This window comes from Nyctibius grandis, chromosome 5, assembly GCF_013368605.1.
Source record: "Nyctibius grandis isolate bNycGra1 chromosome 5, bNycGra1.pri, whole genome shotgun sequence".
NCBI classification, from domain to species: Eukaryota; Metazoa; Chordata; class Aves; order Nyctibiiformes; family Nyctibiidae; genus Nyctibius; species Nyctibius grandis.
The window spans coordinates 36,672,608-36,694,488 of NC_090662.1; the positions used below are offsets into that span (position 1 = coordinate 36,672,608).

Sequence of the window (21,881 nt, forward strand, 5' to 3'; positions counted from 1 at the left end):
CTGGCTCCTTTGATTTTACATGAAATGCTGAATCGGGATCTGGTTTAGGACGAAACTGCAGTTAAGTGAAGGAGAAATTCTATCATAACACCAAGTGCTTTATATAGTGTTTCTCAGTTGCGTGAGAAGTACAACAGCTGAGCTGTAAGAGTATGGACTTTGTAGCTAAAATCTGAATTTTTTACTTTTAAAAAGAGGGACAAATAAGTTATTTTGTTTCTTCATTTCCATTCCCAACTTTCCATATCCTCTGCTCTAGCTCACGTAAGAAATATAGATTACTTTTTATAAAGTCTTATTACGAGAAAAAAGGTTTTACACTGAAGAACATTCATTTACTTAACTTTGACTACTCCGAGTCTGTCCCAAGGTCTAAACTGCATGACATTTCGTCTTACTTCATATGCAGAGGCATTGAACTTGTCCTTCTGGAGCCTCCCAAGGCTTTCACACAATTCAAGAGCCATACCTCTACTGGTACTGTAACACATGATGACCCCTTGTGTTATTCCGCAGAACCCAAGCCCCTAGTTGTTGAAGTAAGACAGAGGCGGTGAGGCTGATGTTGCTGCATTATTCTGGGCTCCAGCCCAACCCTTTTCCACAACCGGAGTGGTGAAACTTCCACTGTGAGCTGTTAGAAGAGCTACCTCTCCCCGTTTTTCTAAAGCATAGCATAGGTTTGATATGATTGACATGGGAAAGGGAAGGTTTTCCAACTGAAAAACAACAGCTAAAAGTCTGTACTTACTTTTCAGTTGCTTAACTTTACTGTTCATAGCATAAAATTATAATTTGGGATTAATTACAATTTCTTTCTTCCCTCCATACTTATGGGGGAGTCATGACTCTCCAGACTGATGTGCTGTAGCTCCAGTGCCAAAGTATTGCAGAGAGGAGGCAGAAGAAGTGGAAGCTGGAAAGAAGGCTAAAATGGCTGAGATCTATCAGAAACTAAAACCAATGGGTCTACAGGAGGGCAGCAGTTTGGAAAGACAAGGGAAGACAACACAGTACTTCAGCACTTCAGCATTCAGTTTTAATGTTGACAGAAAATATTAATCTTACCAAAATGAAGCCTGTGGTATGTGTCCTTTGTCTCTCTCATCTTTATGAAGACACGTAGGAAGCATAGCCATTCCAGCAATATCCCATATTTGCTTCAGATGTGGAATTTATTTCATATATGTATTTATCTTAAAATTTATACACAGAAAAATATAGGGGAGGGAAAGTATAGAATCTTAGAATCATAGAATGGTTTGGGTTGGAAGAGACCTTAAAGATCATCTAGTTCCAACCCCCTTGCCATAGGCAGGGACACCTTTCCTCTAGACCAGGTTGCTCAAAGCCTCATCCACCCTGGCCTTGAACACTGCCAGGGAGGGGGCAGCCACAACTTCTCTGGGTAACCTGTTCCAGTGTCTCACCACCCTCACAGTAAAGAATTTCTTCCTAATATCTAATCTAAATCTACCCTCTTTCAGTTTAAAATCATTCCCCCTTGTCCTGTCACTACTTGTCCTTGTAAAAAGCCCCTCTCATGCTTTCCTGTAGGCCCCCTTCAGGTACTGGAAGGCTACTATGAGGTCTCCCCGGAGCCTTGTCTTCTCCAGGCTGCAAAGCCCCAACTCTCTCAGCCTGTCTTCACAGAAGAGATGCTCCAGCCCTCTGATTATCTTCGTGGCCCTCCTCTGGACTCGTTCCAACAGCTCCATGTCCTTCTTATGTTGGGGGCCCCAGTATATAGGTATAGAAAATTTAAATATAGATGTGCCATGGTCCAAAAGGTTCTATCTTATGTTTCTTCATGAGTGAAGGACAGAAACTTATTTCCAGATCTCAGTCTTGAAAATATCCATCATACATGGCTCTGTATGGATATTTAGGCTCAACTTCCCTCCATCCCCAAGGCCTGCAGACTCCAAATTTTAGGTCTTTGGATGCAGTGCAATGTTCTGTGGCACACAGGCTGAAAGCAGGCAACAGAAGGAAAATATAATAGGGTGGGTATCAGCCAAAATGCTTTTTCTAACTAACTTCTGTATCATCTGTGTCCATCCCACACGGACATGCTGCATGTAAAATGAAAGTTAGTTTTCTATTTCTGTTGTCTTGTAAATACCACAAGATGACAGTTGTACCCCACCTGCCCTGAAAAAGAAATAAAGAGCACAGTTAACTATTCAGCCAGGTGCACCCCTTTCAAAATGCCTGTGGCAATTGGGCTAAGGAAACTAGAGGAAATATTTATCAGAAGACCCACCACCTCTCTTCTTCATCCTTTTAAACAGCAACAAGGAACTGGTAGCAGCACCTAACTGCCTTGATTTCAGGTTTCTTGACTTCCTAACCAGTGTGAATAAGAGGGACAATGCTTTGTCCTGCTGTTGGTATCTGAATGGTGTGGATGCCTTTGAAGGTGGAATAAAGGAAGAGAGAGCCCTGCATTCCTCGAGCTGCTTATTGCCACCTTCTCTTGCACTGACATTGCCCTTCACACAGTGGATCTTCTTAGGTAACAAGACCCTTTAAAAGGTAACTTTTTTATCCTGTAAATTTTCAGGTGAATGAATCTTTATGTAGGTTGCAGTACAGCTGTGTGAATGTTAATGCCAAGAGGAAGGAAGAAGAGGATGAAGGTGGATGATATGCTTTTGTTTGGAAGCAGCACCAGTTTAAGCAATATTAAACTAACTGTGGAACAACTTGCTGTTACCGAACCACCAGCAGTGGTTCCAGAACTTGTCATCGGTTTGAGTATTTAGTGCATAACTGTAAAAAGCCACTCTGCTGCAGGATGAAGCTATTACTGCCGTTCAGAAACTAGTTAGTCAGACTGCTACCAGTTCATGAGCTACTACCTTGGCAAGTCAACTACTGTACTAGGTTAGTCATATCATTGTGCAAATTATTTACCTGCAGGTTTTCAGCATCAGGGATTTGCCCAAAATCTCAGTTGTTCCTAGAATGAAACAGCACCACGAGACCCATGTTGGTCCAGAGGTGATATGGACACTGTGCGTGTACGTGTTCATGACTCAGAGGTGACCCCGTGAAACAATACCTCCCGAGTTATATTATATTCCATATTTTGAGGAGATTTGAGCTTTTACATCAAAACCTGTCCAATAAAAGAGCTAGGAGTTGCCTGTTGTTAGATTTTTCTTCCCTACCTTAAAGGTTTAAGGGGCTCTTAAAGTGCATGGAATATTTTGTCACCAATTAATTTTATGTATTGGGGTAAGCGGAGTCTTAAGTTAATACATAATCTAGCACACAAGTCAAGAGGTACTTCCTGTAGTAGCTAGTTTGTGGTAATGACATGTCATTTCTGTAGATTGGGTAAATTGCTGGCTCTGTTTTTATACTTCAATAAAATCTGTTTGCATAGCTTGTACTTCTCCTTTCATTACAATTAGGCAGGCAGAAGTTCAAACAACAAAACTTTATTGTTCACGTCTGTAAGTTAAACAACCACTGCAAAGTATAAAATGTTTTTAAAACAATATAAAAATGTGCAAACCACAGCGAAGTTGTACTGAAATTGCAGTGTACTCTAAGAAGTGACTGTTGTGAAAACAAAGAACACAAGTATCAGCTGCTGCAATGCTCCCATCTCCTCTCCACACACCCTTATTTCTTGTGTAAATGGTGCATCAAGGAATATGAGGAAGAGTACTTAGGATAGCTAAATTCTGGGAACAAACACTATAAATGTATATACATCCAAACTGTAACTTGTAGCTTGTATCCAGACAAAAGATTATATATTCATATTAACAATCTACTTCTTTCTCCCACCTCCACAAAAAATGCTGAAAGGTCCTTTTTTAGAGATCAAGATACATATGAAGTATTTTAAAATAGCAAACCCTTACTAAAAATTAATTGGCAACACTGCCGCAGAATGTGAACTCAACTGGTGAGTTTCTTTGCAAGTATCTTTCCTTACTGTCTTTGAGTAGTGAATTGGCAGCAGCTTTGTCCAATTAATTTTGACATGAGTGAAGCACGATAAAGAAAACTATTTATCAGTCCTGACTACTTTTATTCCATAAGACATTACACAGAACACTAGGACTCTGGTTTTGAGAGATGATTCAACATTTTCTGGGGAATGCTGTTCAACTCCTGGACTCCAGTTCCAACTGACTTACATGTAGACACAAACCCCTTTTAGGTTATTCGAGTCCAGGTCCTGGAGGAAGCTATGGGCACTGTGACTTGAAGAGTTCCTGTTCTCTGACTGCTACGTGGAGGGCACCAGCACAAACGGCACACTCGGCAAGGCTGGTACAGTGCTGCATTTGATAGTTTACGCTCAAAATTTGCCACCCCAGATAGCTGGCCTGCACTGGTCTCTCCTCCTGCCACACCCAGGCTCATGCACCTGCCTATTTACTGCTGCCTTTCCAAATGTTAAACTTCCCATAACTTCATTTGCATTTACAGAGCTGTGAGTTTTAATATTTATTGCTACTCCCTGTTTAAGATCAGCAAGTTTTACTAAGGCAATAAATTAACCCAAAATATGTTTGGTGATTGGTGGCTTTGCTTTTTCTTATTTTAAAATTTGTTCCTAACATCCAGAGAGCAGTACTTTGCTGTGGCACTGGACAAAGGGGAAACTTAAGAGAAGCTCCTTCATCAGGTAGGACAACCCATTTTCAAGACACCTGGAGAACTGTGGTCTTGAAGTGTGCACAACAGCTTTTTAGAAGGCCAGTGACTGCACAGCATATCATCTGTAGTGGAGTTTTGTCATCTACCAAGGCAGGGAAAATCTGTTGGACTATCTAAAAGACCATCTAAAATCCTGCCAATTTTTCCTTCAAAAATTTGCAAACATCACATCCCCTCACTTTCTATGAAAAGACGTTGAAGAATACTAAAGCTGCTTCAATGATTTGTTTGAAAACTGCCTGTATCTCTCCAGCTGGCAGTGAACCACTTGCAGGCATACAGAAGTCGTCAGCTTCACTGACTTCTATACCCAGGAACTGCAATTTGCCATTGAAACCTGCAAGAACAAACAAAAACCAAGTTTTTCTGCATCTTCCCTGGGACCAGAAGAGCACCAAAAAGCAGACTTTTGGTGACCCTTCACTATAACAAATGTTCCATATAACATCCAACTACCTCATGGAGAATTTAATGAAGAATTTTTTTATAGAACAATATTATTAATTTCAAGCCACAAATCTCTCAATTCTACAGCAACCGTGCTTATGAAGATCACATAAAGGAACTGAAAAGTCTTTCCTCTCCCTCAGCCATAGTAGTTCTTTGTTTGGAGGTTTTTTTGTGGATTCCCCCCCCCAAAAAAAATAAGAGGCATGTGACCATTAAGTAGCCCTCTATGTTCTAATTACACTGCTCCTAGACATGTCCCAAACATTTTGTGATGAGATGGGGAAAGGGTAAAGACAAATAAAGCAAACAGCTGTGCAAAGCTCTTCTATCATTCTCACACCTACTGAAGCCAGCAGTACCACAAAGAGGACAAAAAGCTCTTAATATTACACTCACTAGCCATTCATCAGGCAAGTCCTTTCTTAAAATGAAACAAATAAAAAACAAACAAAAAAAGAAACAGCAGGCAGTACTTACTAGGCTAAGCCTTTGTTAGCAATGAAGCCACCAGAACCCCTTGAGCAGAGATGAGCAAACTAAGTAATCCTTTGGGAATTCTCCCAGGACATCCAGTTAGTTGATCAAGCTGTTCCAGTCTTTGACCGAGATGCTGTAACAACAGTTAGGGATGAATGTGGTGATCACAGCTCTGACTAGCAAAGGGATACAGTTCAGGTGCTACCTAAGGCCCAGTTAATGTACCTAACACAACACAACTGCTTCAGCTGCTCAGAGCTCTAAGCCCGTTTGAGGAAGCCAGCACCAAAATCACCACTGTAAGGAATATTTTTCAACTTGGATAACAAGCACAGGACTTGCTATCCTCCTATCATACACTGACTATGTATTGGGCTGTGTTATTCTGAGTAATTAGCATTATGTTGGAATGAGCTATCACCAAATAGCTGACTTCCTCTATCTGAGCCCAGTGTACAGATATTTTGCAATCACATTGCACATAGTGACTATAAATGCAAATAGAGCCACATAGCTACTAGGATATTTTTTCAGGATTTAATTTCGATAGAACTTCAGGTTCCAAGACACCTTAGAAAAAGAAACAACTGAAGATACACTGTTTTTTCTGAACTTAAAAACTATTTGGACAAAGTTTTTCAGGCCAGGTGTCTGCCTGAAGCTGATGTTTTCAAAAGAAATTTTCAACAAGAATATAAGTATGAAAGTAGGGAAAAAAAAACCTCCCATTTTTACTCAAGTACAGAAAAAGCTCTCTTAATGTACTTGAAAAGGCCTTTACTTTGAAGAGAGATTTGAAATTTAGTGGGCGAGTAGACTTTGAATCAGGGTTATGCCTTTTGGGCAGTTTTCCTATTGAACATCACGATACAGCAATAAGCTTTTGAATCTCAAGCTGCACATGCACAGCAAAAATTTTTTTAAAAAAAATATTAAGAGCTAGAAGGTAGGTTTTCTGAAAATTCTGTGGCATCAGCAATGCTGCAGGTTGGTCCTGGCAGAGTTACCCCTACCTGAGGCAGCAGTGGGGACTGCAGTTAAGGCTGGGGCTCCGCTGTGCTCCATGCTCCCTCTTCTGGCACCCAGGGAGGAGGGGTGGGCGATGTTGTGGGAGGCTACAGTACAGTCACCCTGTTGGGTACACCCCATTTCTAGTTCTGTCTTTATCAGGCAATTACACAGAGCAGCGAGTTTCTTGCATTAAACTGGTGGCCTCTAATGAAGCGTTCCTCATTTTTGAAGTTCCAAATTCGGGCCTTTGGAAACTCCACACAGAAATACCAAGCAGCACCTACCCTGTGTGTACAGCACCTACCCTGTGCATACAGCCTTCTTGACCGCAGCTTCTGAGCACTGTAAACATGGCAAAGAACAGAGCATCACAATCATCTTGCACTAGGAAAGCCCTAACAATGCAGACAGGACCACAGCATGTACGCACAAGTTTGTGACAAAGCCCACAGCTGAATTTAACACGGCTCTAAAGTTATGGCTTGCACTCCTGTTGCTGAACTACCTCTGCTCTCAAATAACCTGTAAATTATATCCATTGAAGCTGTGCTCTCATTAAATGAAGAACACCCCCAAATTAGCAGCCATTCTTGTACTGAATTCCTCTGTGCCTCAGCTTTCCCAGAATTACAGTGATGATAATGCTACTAGCTCAGAATTTTGGGAACTCATTAGTATGAGCATTCAGATACTCTCCTAACGATTACTCTAGAAGAGCCCGTAAGAAAATGCAAAAAAAAAAAAAAAATCTGGATTCAGATAAACATTTAAACATCATGCAGATACAGAGGCATAATCTCTTTTTTTTTAATTCAGTGAGCAGTATCCATCTTAAACTGAAGGATCATGCATTAAAAAGTTTTCATACAATTAAGGACTATCATAATACACATGCATGATGTCACACAGATGGAAAACTCTTTAAGTAATGAGCACTGAATTTTTCAACTTTCATTTTTATATGTTTATATGTTAATGTTTGCATGTAATTATACATAATTTTAATGTTCAGTTGCAGACAGAAACTATTAGACTTTTATTTAAAGTCAAGAACTCTCTGGCAGATGAAAAAGAATAATAAGTCGAATGTCTATATATTTTCTTCCAGAAATAAGTAAACTGATCCTGATATGAACTTGGCTGCAGCTAGTTACCCAAACTTTAAAAAAAAATCATTAAAAAACATCTTTGAAAGCTTAATTAGCACATTTTGGCAAAAGGAGAGGATTCCTTAGCACAATACTTAAACAACAGGGGGAAACTTGCACGATCAAATATGTACTATAATTTCTGTATAGTGCTGCAAATACGACACAAACACCTGGATTAAGGACACACAACTCCATTTTCGTAAGTGCTAAGCACAGCTAATTCCAAAGGAACACAGTGGGGGCTCCGTAATAGCTCGGCAACCTCTCCAAGGAAAAACGATGACATTATTTCGTTTTCCTAAAGCAAAATGAAGAACGAGCCTGGACATACTAAAATAGATGTAACAGATCAAACACAGTATTCTAAGGGTTTCAATCATGAACAGGCTTGCTTTACTTTTATTGTCTTATAAATCTAGCTAAACTTGCAGCATTAAAAAATATAATCTATTTTGACTTTGTAAACTAACACTAGAGTAATCTGATGAAGGATGAAATGACACAGGAAGAAGTTTCATTCTGAGAGACGATACTGTAAGCTCAGGGCACTGCTATTTACACAGGGAAACAAGCAGTCCCCGGTACAGCACGTGACTTAAGTGGAAGTTTGTGTTCAAGAAACTGAAATAAAATACTTACGACGATAAAGAACGCTGTAAGATTACAAATCAAATGTGAATAGCTGCAGTACTAAATATTCCTGAATCAGCAAAAGATGGAAACAAACTGTAGGGTAGCTGCATCTAAGGAGATATGTATCTGAAATAGTTGCCTATGACGCTGCTGAAAGCCCCCTAGGGAGGGGGTTGCCCCGCCCAAAATTATCAGGTTTTCCTCACTCCTTTGCTTGAGCTCACATTTTCTTTCATCTCCCTTTTTCCTTCTTCAGCAGGACTGAAAGAATTCTTCCAGCTTCTGTACTGTTCTCCAACACACACAAGGGAGTCTCAGAGAGGATAGAGACCTTTCCCCGGCCCGCAGTTTCCCCACTCTGCACACAAGCTCGATAAGGACAAGGCTAAGCAGACTAGTTTGTGTAACGCATTTTAACACTCCTACCCCAAATATCCAGAGACTGCACTTTTACCTCTTGGTAAGGGGTTAGGGGACTACGCACACTGTTCTCTAAACAGCATTAGGTACATCTCAGCTCAGAACCAGACACCGCCCTGGCTCTGTGCATCAGTCACTCTTAAACATAGTGATCCTGGCAGCTCTGGAAGCCCCAAGATCAAGAGCTGACGGACGATATCAGAGCATATATACGCTCTGTTCTACTTTTTCCTAAGTAACTTCAGTTATCCTCTATTTGCAACAAGATTCTGGGTAAGACAGATCTTACGTTAAAGTTCAAAATTCAGAAATAGTAGCAGCTCAGCCTAATGAACATTTTTATAATATCTGGAGATGAAGAGAGTCATAGATTCCCCTAAGAGTTTCAAATGCTATCATGTTACTGCAAGCAACAGGAACTGATACTTGACTACATTTGATAGCCCTTTGTATGTAAACAACCTCAAAAACTGTTTCTCACCAGCTTTTTTCAGTTATGTTAAGACACTACTGTAGTTAAACAGTTTAAGTTCAATATTTTAAGTGTGATTTTCAAGTTAGGTGTCCCATCAGCATTTGACCAATGCAGTAAGTTTATTTTTTTTTCCTTTTAGTTAGTCTGAAGATAGAGATACTTCCTTTTATCTGGGCAACACAACAGCATTCAATGCAATGCTGCTCATCTATCTGCAGTCTGTAAGACTAAATCCATACTAAGTAGATCATCAACAGATAGACTGAGAATCATAATTAAACAACAAGTTTTCTCCTTCAAAAGTGCATCTGTGGGTATTCCTGTGTTTTCACTGCTTTTAAGTCTTTGATTTGCTTGGGCAATTTCAATGTATTAGTTAGTTTAAACGTTATTTAATCAATATTTAATTTACTACTTAAGTTTTCAGAATAGTTTTTGCAGCATGTATTATATTGAAATGCATAAATTGTCACATGTATTGTCTGTCCACACATTCGCAGTTGCACAAAACTACTTCCCTTTTCATTTATGCCTATATAAAAGCTAACTAAGGCAACCGCTTACTCAGAGAAATTTCTACATATTTTTAGATACTGTTGACTGCCATTTGAATTGGTAAAAATATAAAGATGAGACAGTTCTACATGACAAGCAAATATGGCTGGCAGATCTGCAATACTGAGAGCTCTCCTACTAGTAACATTTCGCCACTTAGACTTCTAAAAAATATTATGAAGTTATTAGGTTTGGTGTTGCTTTAAGTTAACTAGACCTTCCCCACCTATGTGTGATACCATCATTCTTACTCTACAAAAACCCTTAAAGTTTGAGACAAATTTAACCTGATCGTTTCTGTATTTCTGAGCATGGTTCCTTTTTAACAACCAGAAGAAATCAGTTTTGCATCTCAATCAAACTTTCACACATCCAACCAGAAACATGAATCACACTTGTGCTATTTCAGGGAACGTGTTCAGCTACAGTGGCAGAGGAAGTGTGCCATCCACCAGCTCACACAAACACAGGGATAACCACAAAGCAATGCTTGAAATGGATCATTTACTAAGTTCAAATATGTTTTTTGCTTTTTAAAAAACTTCCACTGGTTTGCTGCCAGGACATTTGTGAGTTCTGTGCTGCAGACCAATGCTTGTTAGACCCTCAAAACATTTTCTGCCATTAAGGCCCTAATCTGCATTACAGGTATGATAACTTCAGAAATGCAGCAAATATTTTTCGCCTGTAAGAAAAGGATACGAATTTGATAATCTTTCTACACTTACTGTTGAAGTATTGCCAACCCCAAGTGTTCAGAACACATAAGTCAGGACCTACAAAAGAATTATGATTTCAAAAGCATTGCAGTTTTGAAATCAAGTGGGAGTGCATTTATATATTTATTTTTACTTCTCCTTCAGTTGCATTTAGGGTTTTCCTGCTTCATGTTTCATACTTCATTGCATAACTGAAAAACCCTCAACTCTGAAGTGTTTTTAATTTAGAGTTTAGATGATTATAAGATTCATTGATTCCAAGAGGTGGACCTTTGTGAAGACCTGCAAGTATTAGAAAATTACAATAATTACAGATAACATTTTAAAAAGTGTTTAATCAATTTACTTGAGTATTTACAACAGTGTTTATGTAGCCCATTTTTCCTTCTGTTTTATTTCCTGAGTAGTAATACCATAAAAATAAGTCAAAATGAGGAAGGCGCACAACACGTTAGGAGATTTAGGAGGGAAGTGTCCTAAGTCATTTAAATAAACAACTTAAGAAGCTAGTTCTTTTCAAAGTAAAAGTGGGGGGTTTTTAATTTTTTTTTAAAGATTATCTAAACAAAACCTGCCAGGGTAGTTAAGTTCCGGTAACTGTAGTGGAAATTCTGTACAATTGTGCAGAAGTAGCCTGTAATATTGTGCATCTGCCTTCCCACCTTTACTGTACTGTTTAGCATTTTACTTCATGCATAAGACCTTTAATTTATGATTTAATACCGAAGACTAGCCACTTACGGTCTATACAAAGTAGCAGCATCTTTAAAAGAAGCTAGCACACTAAAATGTAATAAAGAATTTTAAAATATTATTCAGTAAGAAGGGGTAGGACTAATACCTTGCTGAGTAAATGCCCCTTGTTGAAGTGTACATTTGTCACAGCAAGCTGTGCAAACAGTGAAATCTTTAGCCTATCATGCAGTTAACTCCAACAGTTTTAACATTTTTTTATTAAAAATGCTTGAGATGAATGTCACTGAAATTTACCACTGGCTTTCTGACTCCTTCTCCTCTCTCATCCTGTAACTCTTGTGTTTATTTTCACATTGCTCCCATATTATGCACTACTGTCTGCAGTCTTAAGAGTGAATTTACTGTCTTCTCTGCTCCATCTAACAGGCTGCATTTTCTAAAAACACATATGTACACACAGGCACATACACACAAATAAAATACACTAACTTCAGTTTCTAAGGATATACAGTTTACTGTTTAATAGAAGTACCACACAGATAGTGATACTAGTTACTCTAATCAAAATGTAATGTTGCCACGATTCAAGAGCAGCACAAGCAGAAATTAAAATGGAAACGAGCAGGAGTATTTCATCCGCCAGAAAGCAAATGCAGAGTTAGTGGCACACTGACAAGAACAACTGTGGCCTGCTCTCTGGATAGCAGCAGTTCAGCAGATAGGTAGTAAGCACAAAAGATTCAAGAAAAAAGTTTGAAACTGCAACACAGGATACAGTTATAAGAACAGAAGATTCACTTAGCAGAGTTATACTTAAAAAAAGCAACCAACACACACACAAAACAAACAAAAAAACAATCACTGCTGAATAGTGACAATTCAGTTACTGCATCTGCACTCTGCCTGCAAGAATGCTCATTCCACACGTAACATTTACACACCGAAATTCATTGTATACAGTAACTTTTATAAGCAGTTTATAGTAGCACAGGTTTTATTTTACAATTGAAATAAATTCAGATTGCGCTAACAGGTACTACAGAGATCAATAAAAGGAGTATTCTTTCTAAATAGCAAAATTTTTTCTCTTTTGCCCTACATTTAATCTTTGACTCTTTATTATGCAACAAGAGATATTTCATAGTTCTTAAATATCAACGTAATTTTGGTATAATCAACATAATTTTGGTATATTTAAAAACGATCACTTCCACCAGAACAGGCCATCACCTTTATTTAGTATCATTAAAATGCATGCACATTAAGACAGATAAATCAGAAAAAAACAGGCTCAATTCACAAGCCCTTTCTCTACCTCAAAAAAAGAGAGCAGCCCCCGTCAATATAAAACCAAACAAAACCGGTGGTGTAATACTAATATCAGCTTCACAACCTTACCATAGGGGAACTCCAACTATTTCAGCTATAAGCCGAAAAAAAAACAAGCTATAAGAACCACGACATCGTTAATGTAAAACAGTAATTATTATCAAGCTGGCATCACAAGATCAGAGTCCAATACAGACATTTTGTACCTTGGTGCTGGATAGTGTTACTTGAAGCGTCAGCCTAATAGCCGGTTTTATTCATAAGGCACGCACTAAAATGAAACAAACAGTAATTAAGTGCTGACAGTGACCTAGTTAGCTACATCAGGAGCTAGATCGTCCTGTCATTCAGTACAGGTTCGCCGGCATCCGACAGGAACGCTCCCGTCCGCCCGGGCTGCGCGGCAGGGCGAGAGTGGGGAGCAGCGCCTCCCGCCCCGGCAGCCCCGGGCTCCCGCGCCCGCCGCGGCCCGCCCGGCCCCGCGCCGCCGGCCGCTCCCCCAGCCCCCCGCCTCCGAAGCCCTCGGATCTCAGCGAGCTGGGCCCCGGCGAGCGGCGGAGCAGTAGCGGGCAGCGCCAAGGCCGCCTGCCTTCGCCTTCCCCTCCCCCGCGCCGCAGCTCCGGCAGCTCCGCAGTGGGATAACGCAGCCTCTGACTCGCTGGCTGCGCGCGTCCCCCTTCACCTCCCTCTTCTCCCTCCCCCAATGCGCACACTTGATAGAAAGTCTCCTCTCGGCGACGGGAGGGCGGTGAAATCCTTCGCTCTCCTCCCTCCGCTCTCTGTAACGCGAACGAGCCGCCGCCTTCTGTTCCTCAGCCTTGGCCAAGTCGGCGTTTTGTTGACAGGCTCTGCCGGGCACAAAATGGGGCTGCCGCTTCCATGGGCGCCGCCATTTTGTGAGGAGCCGCCGCGCTCGCTGGAGCTGGAGCCGCAGCCTCAGTAGCGGCGGGCGGCGGCAGCCCAGGCGCGCCGGAGCGGCGGCCGGGGTCTGTGTAATGGTTGAATAAAGTGACCCCCTCTAGGGAATCCCCAGCTGACGGTTACGTAAGGGACCGTGCGCAATTGCTGTGCTTAGCATGGAAACCCACCTAGCCCTGCTACGCAATTTGCCTATCCTCCCCTCTGCCTCCCACTCCCACACAGCGCCCGGGCGAGGAAAGTGACTCACCTCTGCCGCCCGCCCCTCGCCGAGGGGAGACCCCCTGCTTTTGAGGAATTTTTAAGGCATGATTAAAAACCACCGCCCTCCTGTGAGGGAAGGGTTAGCTGTGTACATCTGAAAGAGCGATTTAGCCCCTCAATCGCTTGTTTTAAACCTCTCTCGTTGATATTATCCTGGCTTTGGGAGTCTTACGCATACTGTTGCTGAAATAGCAGAAACTCAAGAGTGTCACAGACAGGAGCTGTAGACCAGGATCTGCTGCAGGTCTAATTTTTCTTTGGGGGGGGGGGGGGGGCGCAGACTCTCAATGCTACGGTGAATAAGATGCTATGCATTTCTTACACTGAAATCCACACACCACCACTCCATCTGCACAGAGAGGGCGACTTTCAAGAGAGTATTAATTTGAAACTGAGGGATTTCTTTCCCCCCTCCCCCCCAGGAGTGTGAGCCCAGGGCAAATCTTACCAAGCGTCTTACTATATCTCTGTCACCATGGCTATATTCAAGCTGAAAGTGCATTCAAGTCAAAAGGAAAAAAATCTTCTTTGGAAAAAAAAGATGTTTTATTTCCTGAAGTAAGTTAGTACAGGGAGTAGAAAGAAATTATAGTTTTCCTTCTTTAAGTGCTCACTTGGGGCCCTAACGCACCATTGATTTTAAAACACAGCTCCTTACTGACTTTAATGAGGAGTTCTGCTTAAAAAAAAAAACTAAAGGCCCAATCTGGCCGTGGATTCCAATGTATTGGTTGTGAGGGGCAAATGTTCCTCCAGAGTCTCTTAAACTGGAGCAAGCGCTCACCTGCGGCTCTGCTTGCCAGGGAAGGGCAAATGCCCACTTGGGTCACCGCCTGCTTTACCTGAGGAGCAAAGGTTCAATGGAAGGTGCCGTTCACCGCATAGGCCCTTTTCTCGGTCCTGTTTACCCCAAGCGGCACTGGACTCTGTCATGGTCGGCATGCAGGTCTTCTCCTGTGCTCCCCTGTGTGGAAAACACGTCAGGAGACAAGTGTTTATAAAGACTGTACACACCACAGGTGGAGGGGAAAGCAGCCTGCAGTGCCACTGTTGGCTACTGCTCATCCAGGGTGAGGGCCAAAACCTTCTTCCTTCATTAATTTTATGCTGTATGTTCCATTCATCAATATACAGCAATATATAGGCGGCTTAGATTGAGTACAGCAGTCCTAAAGCGCTTTGATTACAGGCCACGGTATCTCCAAGAGAGAGAAGGGGAAAAAAATATGTATGGAGCGAGCCAGAGCTCAGGCCCCTGCTGGCAAACCTCTCCAGGTCACCCCCTGCTCGGGCAGGCGCTCGGCCTCCTCCTTTGGGGAGTGTTAAGCACCTCGCGTCTCGAAATGAGGTCCCCCCCCCCGCCCCGCTCAGCCCCCCCGGCCGCGCCGTGCCAGCCGGGGCGACTTCCTGCCCTTGGAAACCCCTCAGGCCGGGGGACTCGGAAAGTTTTTTCAAAAGTCCAAATCCGCCAGTGCCCCCTTCGGTTGTTGTTTTTCTCTCCCCTTGAACTCAGGGCGTTGGGTTTAGTCCAATTAAAAAATTCGGCCCCGCTTTCCAAATCCACCTTTCCTGCCCTCCCCCCCCCCAACCCCCCCCAGCCCTCAGCCAGCGGAGGGAGGCCGATCGGTGCGCGCCCGGCCAGGGAGGGCCCTCTCCCCGGCCGCTAGCCCCGCAACAACCGGTAGTAGCCGTTTTTTTTCCTCCCCTCTTCTCCTTCTCCCTCGCCTCTTTCCGCCCGGCTTTGTGTGAAGTTTGCGGCACATTGCAGATGAGCCCTTAGCGGCGAGAGGAGCCTATTGTTCCCCGCCAGGAACTGCTTGCTGGGGCTGTGCTGGCTTTTGCCTTTAGAGCTGCCTTCTGCAGTACCGGCACCGGCCTCCGGGGTCCGCTGTGTTGCGCTCTCGTCCAGGCAGAAGCACGGCGGCCTCAGATCTTTTTGTCTGAGAGAGAAGAGAAGTGAATCCCGCTGCCGCCGCCACCGCCGCCGCCGCCGCTGCCGTAGCTGTACAGTGTGTGTGTGAGAGAGAGCGAGCGAGGGAGCGAGCGAGGGAGAGGGCGATCGCATGGAGCCGCGGCTGTAACACACACACTGTCAATACCTCACTCCGGCTCCCCCCCCCACCCCACCACAACAGTAACCCAATTCATTGTGTGATCCAGCAGCACCATGTTGAGTCTCATGTGCAGGCTGGATCGGTTGGGTTTGTGGTGCTGAGAGAGGCAGCAGCAGCGGGAGGAGGAATTACTGAGAGGTGCCCCTCTCCCTCCCCTGTCTCTTTGCCTGTGTGTTGTGTGGAGACAGGACTCGCAATTACCACACTCTCGGGGCCTCCCTTATTCCTTTTAAACTTTTTTTTTTAAACAAGCCCCTCTCCATGGCTGATCCCCGGCCGAGCACGGGCACCTGGGTCTCTTAAAGACAAGGAGGAGCCGGGGATTGTTGTGTTGTTGTCGGCCGGTTTTTTTTTTTAAATTGGATTTTTTTTTTTTTTTACGAGAACCTTTTTTTAATACAAAAATGGCAAATTCGACGGGTAAAAACCACCGCAGACCAGCGGAGAAAGGGACTCGCTTTCCTGGACGAGCTGCGGCAGTTTCACCACAGCAGAGGGTGAGGAAAATGGGGAGATGGAACGGGAGGGGGGGAGGCTTTTAAACCGACCAGATCCAACTTCCAGCCCCTTCCCTGAAGGACACAGCAGCCCCAGCGAGGGGAGAAAAGGGGGCAGAGCTGACAAGTTGTGGTGTTTTGTGTGTATCTCCTTTGGCAGGTCTCCTTTTAAGAAGATCCCCGTGGTGGGTGGGAAGGAGCTGGATCTTCACGCTCTCTACACCAGAGTCACCACTTTAGGCGGATTTGGGAAGGTGAGTGGAACTTTTAATTTGGGTTTCCCTCCCACTAACCTCTTCCCAAAAGTCTCCTCTGACCCCCGGGGGCGGCGGGGGGAGCCGGGGTGGCCGGGAACCGTCCTATTTAAAGCCGGTTAGAGAAGGTGGGGGGTGGAAGAAGGAAGCGAGCAGACAGGCAGGTTGGTGGTGGCTTGGCCTTGTCGGTGGAGCGATGAAGGGGGATCCGGGGGTACGGCGCACAGCCCGCCCGTGCCTCCCCCGCCTCCGCCAGAGCCCCTCGCCCCTGCCCCCCGTCCCCGGGAGAAGGCGAGGAGGGAGCGGGCAGCTCCGGTCGGCGAGAGGCAGTTTTCTTTCGCTTGCGGTGGCAGCTCTGTGTGTGTGTGTCTTTCTCACAGAGGGAGAGACAGAGAGGAGAGAGTCTGAGCGCAGTTTTAGTGCAACTCAAAATTAGCGGGCATGTTTAACATCGATAATCGGCACGGAGCATGGGCTAGGAAACGATCCTCGCGGCCGGGGGGGGGCCGGGCGCTGCCCTCCGAGCCCTTCCCGGAGAAAAATAACAAAAGGGGCACCCAAGACGGTGTGTAATCAAATAGCCATCTTTAGGCTTCAAGGCTGGGGACAGAAATGTAGGCCTCAAAAGAAAGGCCTCTCTGTGTCTGTGGCTGAGCCTGGGGGGGACCCCCCCGGGCGGGCTCCCCGCGCCCCGGAGGCCAGGGGGCGCCCCCGCCAAGGCCGCCCCGCAGGATTTTAAACTTCTTTGGGTTTTTTAACGGACCGCGGTAGGATTTAAAAGGGGGCGACAGAGGGACTCCCGATTGGTATTGTCCAGGCAGGAAAAACAAAAACAAAACAACCCCCAAAACAATACTAACCCTCCCGCCCGGCCCGGCCCACCCCCCCGAAAAAATAATGCGTATATAAAAAAATAAATGAAGTAAAATACCGGTGAGAAGCCGGATTATTCCCGAAGGGGAAATACTACCGACTGTCAGTAAAATACATAGTCCTAAATCCCATATACGTTCGTGCTATTCTTTTTATATATTTATCTATTTGCTTCGTGGCAGCTTGTGGTTTTTTGTGATGTTCGCTGTCAACGACATCTGCATGTGTACGTTGTGTATCTCGGCCTGTGTGTTGTTTTTGACAGGTATCAGAGAAGAATCAGTGGGGAGAAATTGTAGAGGAGTTTAACTTTCCCAGAAGTTGTTCTAACGCTGCCTTCGCTTTTAAAACAGTATTACTTGCGGTGAGTCCTATCGAGCTGTTGCAGTAGTATTTTTGAGCGTGGATTATATTTGGTTTTTGGTGTATGCAATAATAAAAATATCCCTCCTCTTTAAAAATGCTATAAAATAAATCAGAAAGAACTTGTAATTCCTTACTGGTCTGGTGCAGTGATCAGTTAAAGGTAATTCTGTTTTGTAGTTATTTTATTTGTATTTTACATCTGCAAGTCTTAAACTTTGAAGGGATCCCAAGTATATAAACAATATATGTCAGAGCCATTTTTATTGATTGCTTTAGAATGATGGTACTAAAGGACTGTTACTAAGAGATCATGTTGTTGCAGTTACAGAAACTTAGCTTAATTTTTGGAGCACTGAAATGCGTTGATAGATGTAAACTTGTTTACTGCTCAGTGGGGTCAGACATTGAATGAAAATGCATCTGCAGGAAGGTAGACTGCTTTGGATAAATTATATTGTTATCAATTATTAGCAGCATACGTTATTTTTTATTTTAGAGTACAAAGAGGTAAATAATTTTTTCTATTACTTGAAAAATAGTACATTTCTGCGGTTTTTAAAAATAAGCTTGCATTCCTTGAAATGATACAGGTTATTTTTTGTGATGCAGGTTATTTTTTAATGTAGCAGGGAGTTCATATTGAATATTTTAAATTACTGTGTGTGGTACTGTTCAGTTACTAGATGACTTTTTGAAAAAAATTATTAACTTTTGGTGATTATTCTTTGTGTGAAAGATTTTAAAATTATTGTGTATATAGTGTTTTTAGATGCTGTATATAGGCAATTATATTTCTTTTAGAATAAAGTTTTATATGTTGGTTAAGAAATGTACTTTTCTGTTTCTTAATTGTATAAATGATGTTTTTCATTGCAATTAATGATAACATGTATGTGCAATATGTGCAAAAGATGTATGGGCTTTTGGATTTCTGTTTTGGAGATCTGAGTACACACAAGCTTTATCAGTCTCTAGTTTGGCCTTCTGAATTAGGAAATGCAGTAATTGTACAGGTGCACTTTCTATTGGTTGTCCTAGATTGACTTCCAGCTTGAAGCTGTAGAGTTCATAGCACAGTGGAGCAGTTATTGAGTTACAATGATGTCTGGAAAACCTTAGTCAGATATCTGTAGTTACTGAATTTTTCTTTTTTTGGTAGTGACATGTGATTGCTTTAAGATCCAGGCTAAGAAAAGAAATTGCCGTTGTTAATAGCTTTAACAAAGTTTATGATTGCTAGCAGGCCTAGGAATGAAGTGGGAAGCTCCCTTTAGCATGTCCCTCTCTTTTTTTTTTTTTTTCCTTCCCCTCTCTACTACATAGTATTGAGATAGTGTTGCTGAAGATTTGTTGCATCATAGAAAGTAGTTTTTTGCTTTTTGCTTTTTTTCTGTTGGACTATGTAGACTATTACTTGACTAGATTTTACATATAATTTGCAAAATGATAGTTTTTTGGTTTTTACCCTTTCCTTTTTATTTCCATATTTTATAAGTGTTTGAATGGTGTAACTTTTTGCAGTAGAAGGTTGTATGTCATTTGTGTTTACATCTGTATTTTGAAAGCATTTATATGCTGTGACAGTTAACACAATTAATGTTAATTTAGCCTTCTAATGACTATTAATTTTTAATAAGGTACTACTTTTTAATTTAGAATCAGACATACAAAAGTTATTTTTATTATTAGCATGCTGGTATTGACATTATTTAAAATACAGTTGCTGAAAATATGTATAAATGATTACATAAAAATAAATAAAAGGTTTTTTATGTATTTGGAATTCAGAAAAAAGTTGAAGAACAGTTAAGATGAAGAATCTTTAAAAATGTCTGTTTTATCACAATCCCTGTGATTTACTTAGGCCATTCTGAAATATACTGTCAAGGTTGTTGGTTTTGGGGTGGATTGGTTTTTAGTGGTTGACTTCTTTGGGGTGTTTTGTTTTGTTTTTTCTAAAATACTGCTTTACTCACTGTTGCTTCTCACATAGTCTTAAGTTTAATGTGAACTGTTTCTCAGCTGAGTTCACCTCCTTACAAGTGCAAGTAGTAAGACTGTATATACATGTTTCTCTGCTAGGTTAATGTTTGTTTAGCTTTAAGCTAGAAGGTCTATGGGGGAGATTTGGTTATAGGGAAAGAAAAAATGCTCTAATGATAAATTTGTAAAAAGGGTCTTGTTTATCTGTGTTGAAGAACATAACCTGAGGTTTCTTACAGAGCTAGGTTTTAATGAACTGCTGAGCAATAACCCTTGGAAAAAAAATGTTCCTCTTGAGTCTCAAGTATGACTATAATCTCGGCCTCACTGTTGTAATGACTTTGCAAACAAAGCCAAACAAACTGAGGCCTATCAACTTTTATATACATTTTTATCCAATGCTATGTTGTGTGTTCTGTAAAGTGAGGGATCTGCATGGCAGATGGGACCCTGCTGAATTCAGAGGGATTCAGCGGTGTACACCTACATGCATACATTTGCAGATTTGGATTTGTGATGGTTTGTGATGAAAGTTGCTTCTTTCTGTGAAACATCTGGCATGCCATGTTAACTGAGATAAGATCTCAAGCTACATGGACCACTTGCTCATTTTGCTGTGTTATCTCTAATAATGCTGTCATTTTGACTTAAAATTACTGTGTAAATAATTTAGAAAGTTGAATTATTTGTGTGACGTCAGTAGTCCTATTGGCTGGATCAAACCGAATGTTTTGCAAAACACAATCATCGGGTTATGGTTTTTCTAGGCAGTTGTGAGGTGTGTCTTTTTTGTTTAAATAACTTTTTAATTTTGACTGTTGTGGAATTCTGCTGGGTGTCTTTGGGAATGTACGTTAGGCTTCATTAGAGATGTGAATTGTTTAAACTTCTGGTATAATTCTGACAGCCTTTATGATCGGTGATAGGCAATCCTATCTACACCTTCTCCCTTCCACTGCCCTCTCTTTTCTCTCACTGGAAAAAAAGTTATTTGTAATAGGAAAAGTCTGAACCATTCAAACTTTGCGCCTGTGTTGCTTTGAGCTGTCTGACAGGTGAAATAATTTATACACTGTGGTTCTTAGTGAGCAGTCAAAAGCCACAGTGCCGATAACCATTGATAGACTGTACTTGTTAATGTAGTTCTGTAAGTCTCTACAGCATCAGAGAGTGTAATTCCCTTGGATGTAGTGCAAATTAGATGTTTCATCTCAATTGAGGTGAATTAGTAAAGCATTTTCTAAATGCTTCTCTAAAGATTATTTTACAATGTTAATGAAAATATTTTAATATGGGGTAATAAATGTAAACATCAGTAATATGGGCATGCTTTTACGTTTTTGTTAGTTGGTAAACATACAGTAGGTGAAAAGAAAGTTAACATGGACTATAGCCTAGTTTTTATGTTAATGCTTGATTAGGTTATAGTCCTACAAAGAATTGGGCTGATGTGACCTCATAGGTATAAGGTGCTGTTGGTTTTCATGTAAGCATAAGCAATACATTTATTTCTGTTGTAGGTCTTCATCTGTTCTTGGGGAGTGAAAGACGTAAACTAAACGTGCAAATGAAGTATACCTAAATGAATTAAAAATAAATTTTAATTCAGTTAGGTATCAAATACCTTTTAAAAGGTATTTATCTGCATTAAGAGAAATTATGTGAAAGGACTAAGTATCAGGTAAAATAAGTCTCAGTTCTGCAGAGAATTTCTGAAAGGTGTGAAGCAGGTGTGTGTTGTAACCTTCTGGTAAAGGCTGCAGAAATGTGTTAATACTAGTTAAAGGCGAATAAGAATTTGCTGTTTAAACTATTGGGGAGGTAAGGGGAAGTCAAGTAGAGAGGAAAGAGGTCAGTTCATAAATGAGAAGTTGCATAAAGTTGTTATAAAGACAAGCCATTATGCTGAGTTTCCTGAAATTCCTTATATAGTAGGATGAAAAAGTGCAAGCAGTTAAAAATCGGGACCACATGAAATAGTTATTGACAACAAATAGAGGGGGTTCTTGA

General features: G+C 41.8%; 1 protein-coding gene and 1 long non-coding RNA gene across 2 annotated transcripts in view; one reads left to right on the forward strand and one right to left on the reverse strand.

Annotated features, from left to right (window-relative positions):
• Nucleotides 1-3,433: 3,433 nt before the first annotated feature.
• Nucleotides 3,434-13,587, reverse strand: LOC137664390 (uncharacterized). The gene is made up of 4 exons (XR_011048285.1): nucleotides 13,314-13,587; nucleotides 12,809-12,873; nucleotides 5,614-5,746; nucleotides 3,434-5,023 (listed from the first exon to the last, which is right to left on the reverse strand). It is a non-coding gene; the product is annotated as an uncharacterized lncRNA (long non-coding RNA).
• A 2,715-nt stretch (nucleotides 13,588-16,302) lies between these two features.
• ARID2 (AT-rich interaction domain 2) overlaps nucleotides 16,303-21,881 on the forward strand; it is a 104,774-nt gene continuing 99,195 nt past the window's right edge. The window contains 5 exon segments of the mRNA XM_068402154.1: nucleotides 16,303-16,320; nucleotides 16,322-16,395; nucleotides 16,556-16,649; nucleotides 17,788-17,865; nucleotides 17,867-17,886. Of these exon segments, the coding sequence (XP_068258255.1) occupies nucleotides 16,303-16,320; nucleotides 16,322-16,395; nucleotides 16,556-16,649; nucleotides 17,788-17,865; nucleotides 17,867-17,886 (284 nt within the window).